A 5,559-nucleotide genomic window follows, 5' to 3' on the forward strand; every position below is an offset into this window, starting at 1 on the left:
ATTCTAGTTAAAATAACTAACTCTAATAGCATCTTTAAATTAAATGATCGTAAATGGGAGAGAAATGAGAGATTTAAGTAGACAATAACAACCTTTTTAATAAATTTGAGCAGTTTATTATGTCTGTCTTTCTCTATCTTTTTTCTATTTATTTCTAGTACTAGATTGTTGGAGAATAATAATTTTATTTTGGTATTTTAAGTTGATTTTAAATGAAATTAAGTGAGAATAACTACAAGTTATTAATAAATGGTTTAAATTGATTCACTTATTTTTAGAAAGTTAAAATCGATATAATTATTAGTTTATAGTTTTAACTTAATCAAACTTTAGCTTTTACTGTTGTCATATATTTTTCTTTTCCTTTTCACCTCTTATTGCGGCACTTACAAATTTAACAAAATATAAGTAGATATTGCAAATCTAGCAACCACTTTTATCATTTGTTACATTTGCAAAACTAAAAAATTGTTGTTGGATTTGCTATACTAAGTATTTTTGTTACCAATAAATTCCTCTTTTATTTTATTTTATTTGGTAACTACATTAGTCGAGTGTAATAGTGAGTGAAACATACTTTAGCAACATCTGAGATTTTAACCAAACCTTTAAACCAAATTGAAACTTTTTAAATTATAAAGATCAAACTCGACTTAAGCCCAAAAACCATCCAACAAAATTAAACCTTTCAAAGTCATAGAATCCAAATTGAAATTATGCCTAAACCACAAACAATTTTATAATTAATCAATTTAGTACAAGCAGCAATCAATTTAACATGTAAATGTTTGCAATTAAATAACCAATGAAACATCAGAACTCATCAACAACGCTATAACAAGATGACACCGAATAATAATAAACTCGTACATCACCATGACATAACATCTCAATGATATGTTTAGATATATATATATTTGTATACGAGTTTCTTAAAAATATTACACTATAAATAGGGAAGAAAATTCAACCCTAACTTAAAAAAGGGAGACATTACCTGACTACTTGAGCTCCGCTCAGGTCGGCATAAATGAAAAGTAAGTAAATAACTATATAGTAAAGATCAGGATAGCAAATGGCCAACAACCAAATGAAAGCCAAATTGACAAAATAGGGTAGGAAAAAAAAAGAAGCAAAACTAACTAAATCTCCATGGAAATGGGATTTTGGGCAAATAATAATAATAGTATGATATATTACCACATTGAGTCCCCTATGGCTTGGTCCACAGCCATATCCATCTCAAACATGGGCCTGGATTGTGAGCCCATGAGCCTGGATGAGGGCGATCCACTATTACTTGGGCTTGTTGGGCTTAGCCCATAGTTTGAAAACGATGCTGTCTGACGCACCCTTAGGTGCACCACCTCGGCTTGAGCCAAAGCCAGCTGAGTTTGGAGGGTGTCTATCTGCTGCTGCAAAGACGATATTGCTCCGACGCACCCGTACACCGGGTCGCGCACTCGAGCATTTGCTTCGTACACTAAACTGCTCACTGCATCTCCTCGTTGGTGAATTGGCAACTCCTGCAATGTTCAAGATAAAGTCAACCTTTTTTTTTCCTCATACAAAATGTGAGAATAAGAAGATTCGAACTTTGTTTACTCCTCGGATTTAATCTATAAATTTTATTATTATTTTATTTATTTTAGAAACTTCTTATGATAAAAAAATAGATAATAGAACATCATGGTGAGCTTTTACTCTATGAACTTTCTAACTTATTTTGTTTAGATCTTTAAATTTTTAAACACTATAATTTAACTCTTTGACTTTCAAATATTTTTTAGGCAACTTTCAAATATTTTTTTAAGGCTTAAAAGGGTGCAACGAAAAAAGAAAAAAGAAAAAAAGGTTTCTCTATTATAACATAGACCACTAGTAATTAGAGGGTGTAAATTAAATACATGTTATGTATGATATTTTTGTTAAACACTTTAACAAAAAGAAAGGGAAGTTTTCAAAAATAAAAAAAAAAAAAAAATTAGTTACACAAAATAGCAAAATTTAATTATTTTAGACTTCTATCAGTTTGTATTACTAATAAACATTGATAGACTTCTATCAATTTTTATCACTGATAGAAGTTAATAGAAGTCCATAAATATTTTTTTTGTTATTTTTATAAATAGTTTGACATTTTTTCTATCGATTAGAAATTTTTCATAATGTATGTGGCAAAATGTAAGTTATTTGTTTATTTTATAAAATAAACAAATATTGGAATATAAACAACCAAACTAAAATTTAGACCATAATCTAGTGGTCAATATTATAATATATTCTAAACTCAATTGGATTCTAAAAAAGTTTGAAAATTTAGTGCAATATTCTTGTTATTTACTTAATAAAGGATTGTATGATAGTTTCTAATTTGGTTTCTATTTTACCTTTCAAATAATAATAATAATAATAATAATTTGGTTTCTATTTGTTGGCTGTCCCTCCCCAAACAAGCAAAAGGGGCGGGTGGTTCCCCACAATTAACCCAAAAAGTCCACATAAAACATTTTTTTCCATTCTTTTTTAGCTTAATTAAGTATATGTTTTTTTTTTAAATTTAAAAATAATTAAATATAAGTTTTTTTCTTTGTCTCAACAAGTCATTTATTAATTAAAATAAATAAAACTAAAAAATAACTTCACGTGATATACAAAGGCAAATTGAGAGAAAAAGGTTAAAAGCTAAAATCCAAAAGACATGTGATTTGAGATAATGTAATTAAAATTTTACATTTGAAAATTATTTAAGTAATCAATTTTAGTCTCCTTTAGTGACCTAAGTTGACCTTAAATTTATTAATTAACTATATCTTCTTCTTAATACCTTTCATGCAACAATTGATTCATTTTATATTTTTTAAAGGTAATTATTTTAAATAAAAAAATTATTGAAAATATTTATAAATATAACAAAATATCATTGTCTATTAGTGATAAATACTCATAGACATCTATTAGTGTCTCAGTGTCAATCAGTATCTATTAAAAATATATAGTGACATTTTGCTATATTTATAAATAAGTTGACTCATTTTTCTATATTAGAAAATAGATTTTTTAAATAATAAACTAAAACTTTTTCTAAAAAAATTAATAATTTTTTTTTCATTTCTTATAAATTGAAATTATACGATATTATAATTGTAGTTTTTTAGGATTATTTTCAAATAAACGAAAATGAACCAAAATATTTACAAATGATAACAAAATACTCGATAGACTATTATTTGTGTCTATCATGATAGAGATAGACGCAGATAATAATCTATCGCTGTCTATCACGATCTATCACATATAGATTGTGATATTTTGCAATTATATGTAAATGTTTATAATAGTTTTGTCATTTAAATGATTTTTTTTTAAAAAAAAAATTAATTAGGTATAAGTACATATAATATCCACGTGATTTGCATATGTTGCCAACCATGTTTCTAGAGTTAACTTGAATATTAATTTTTTAAACTAATTGAAGGGTACGTTTATAAATTTTAGATTAAATAGGTCTTTAAAGTAATATTTAAAGTTATAGGGTATGATTTGTAATTACCCTGTAGATAAGGTTGCTTTTGTAATTTCATTAATTAGTTTGGTGTACAATCATGAATTTGACTTGAAATTATAACTCTCTTTTTTCAAAGAGTTGTTTGAATTCTTTTTTTCCTTTCAAAAAAAAAAAAAAAAAAAGAAAGAAAGAAAAAGAAAATTTGATGCTTTTCTTCAATGAAAAGACACACCTTTTTGTTATTTTCCACAACAATATTTTATTAATTATTAACGGTCGCAATGAAAGGTTAAACCGTTAAAGTTGATAACAATAGCCCCCATTTTCTTTCCTTTAAAATTGGTTAATTAAAAAGAAAAAAAAAATCTTATTTAAATAAATTGGTTATTCAGATACTAAAAGATGTCTATCAATATCTATTATGATTTTTTATTGATTAACAATAATATTTTATTATATTTAAAAATATTTTAAATAATTTTTCATTTAAAACAACTATTCTAAATAAATAAATTATAGATTTATTTATTATATATTGAACACGTTTGATTCTTTTTATTCCTTTGAAACTATCAAAGATTCCAATTACATCTTTTGACATATTATTAGTTTTATTTGTTTTGGTGATAGATTCAATTTGTCTACATATATAAAGTTCTTTAGAGTTTAATATAAGGAGTTAAAATCTCTATTTTCCAGACAATAAATAAAAATCAATTTAAAAAAACATAATTCTTTTTTTTTTTTTTTTGAATGGACAGTAAAAAATTTAGTTCAACATATATATATACTTTTGATAATTAAGCTTTTGACATACTGTCTAAAAACTGGAGCCGAACAGTGATGAAAATTGAAAAATGGAATAGTTTTGGTCAAAGATTGTTGCAAAATCCCTAACCCACTTTCATACACTGCCCAAGGAAAACCCAAAAAGAGAAAATTTTAAAAAAAAAAAAAACCTATTTAACCAAACTTCTTTTCATTTATTTATTTTTATTTCAACAAAATATCAGCATAGCTCAACAATAATTAATTTTTTCTCTTTCCTATAAGATCAAATATTCAAATTTCATATTCCTCACTTATTATACCTAAAAAAAGTCAATGAAAAGATAGTTAAATCATACCCATTAATAAACTAAAAAACAAACACGTGAAGTCTAATTTCATGGTAGTAAGTTTAAGTGGTTCATTTTATACATTAAAACAAACAAACGTCGTAAATTTATTATTCTTACTTGATAATTCGCAGTTATTTTATTTAAAAAAGAAGAAGAAGAGAGACCTGAAGCATTTTGTTGACATTGCTAGCGCCAAAGACCTTATGAACATTGGCAAACTTATGGGGTTGGTCTGCTGGAAAGTATGGAGCAAATACACATTCCTCTCCACATCTTCTTCTTAGAAGCTTGCATGCTGCGCATGGGGCTGCTCCTCCCCCTTGTTTCCTCCCGTTCTCCGTCTTCATCGTCCTCTTGTCTCCCGACACGTGGCCCGTCCCTAATTCTCTAGGGTACCTCTAATTCCCTCCTCTCCCTCTCTCTCTCTGCCCCTTTATAAACAATAGGAATTTGGCTGCACAATTTGGATACACTCCTCCCTCTCTCTTCTTATGATCTCTCACACCACACACTCTCTCTCTCTATATAAACTAACCACCCCAAAGACCTAGACCAGAAAAGAAAGAGAACAACATGATCTTTTGGTGGGACCCACCTCTTTTTTTTTTCAATGTATATATGAAAAACATTTAGGATCATCTCCAATTATATCTATTTGCGATGTCTTTTCCGATAGTTTAATCATAATTTATCATGTGACAAACCTTTTTTTTCTTTTATTTTAAAATGTTTTTGATTTATTTTCTAGGTTTAAAAATTATTTTGATTCTTATACTATCAAATTTAGTTTATTTTGGTCTTCATACTTTCGAAATATTCATATTAATTCATTTTGGTTCTTGTACTTTCAAAAAATGGTCATTTTGCATTATTTTTATTTTTATTTCACTTTTAAAAGATTAAAATAGTCACTTTTTGAAAGTTTAAGAA

The 5,559-nt window shown here is 26.7% G+C and overlaps 1 protein-coding gene across 1 annotated transcript; it reads right to left on the minus strand.

Moving 5' to 3' along the window:
- Positions 1 to 882: 882 nt before the first annotated feature.
- Positions 883 to 5,156, minus strand: LBD4 (LOB domain-containing protein 4). Its single transcript, XM_039039255.2, has 2 exons — positions 4,794 to 5,156; positions 883 to 1,526 (listed from the first exon to the last, which is right to left on the minus strand). Exons 1-2 carry the CDS (start codon positions 4,974 to 4,976, stop codon positions 1,197 to 1,199), a joined length of 513 nt encoding a protein of 170 aa, XP_038895183.1. The 5' UTR covers positions 4,977 to 5,156; the 3' UTR covers positions 883 to 1,196.
- Between the last annotated feature and the right edge of the window lie 403 nt (positions 5,157 to 5,559).

The sequence above is a fragment of the Benincasa hispida genome, chromosome 8 (genome assembly GCF_027475165.1).
Source record: "Benincasa hispida cultivar pf3 chromosome 8, pf3_genome.v1.1, whole genome shotgun sequence".
NCBI classification, from domain to species: Eukaryota; Viridiplantae; Streptophyta; class Magnoliopsida; order Cucurbitales; family Cucurbitaceae; genus Benincasa; species Benincasa hispida.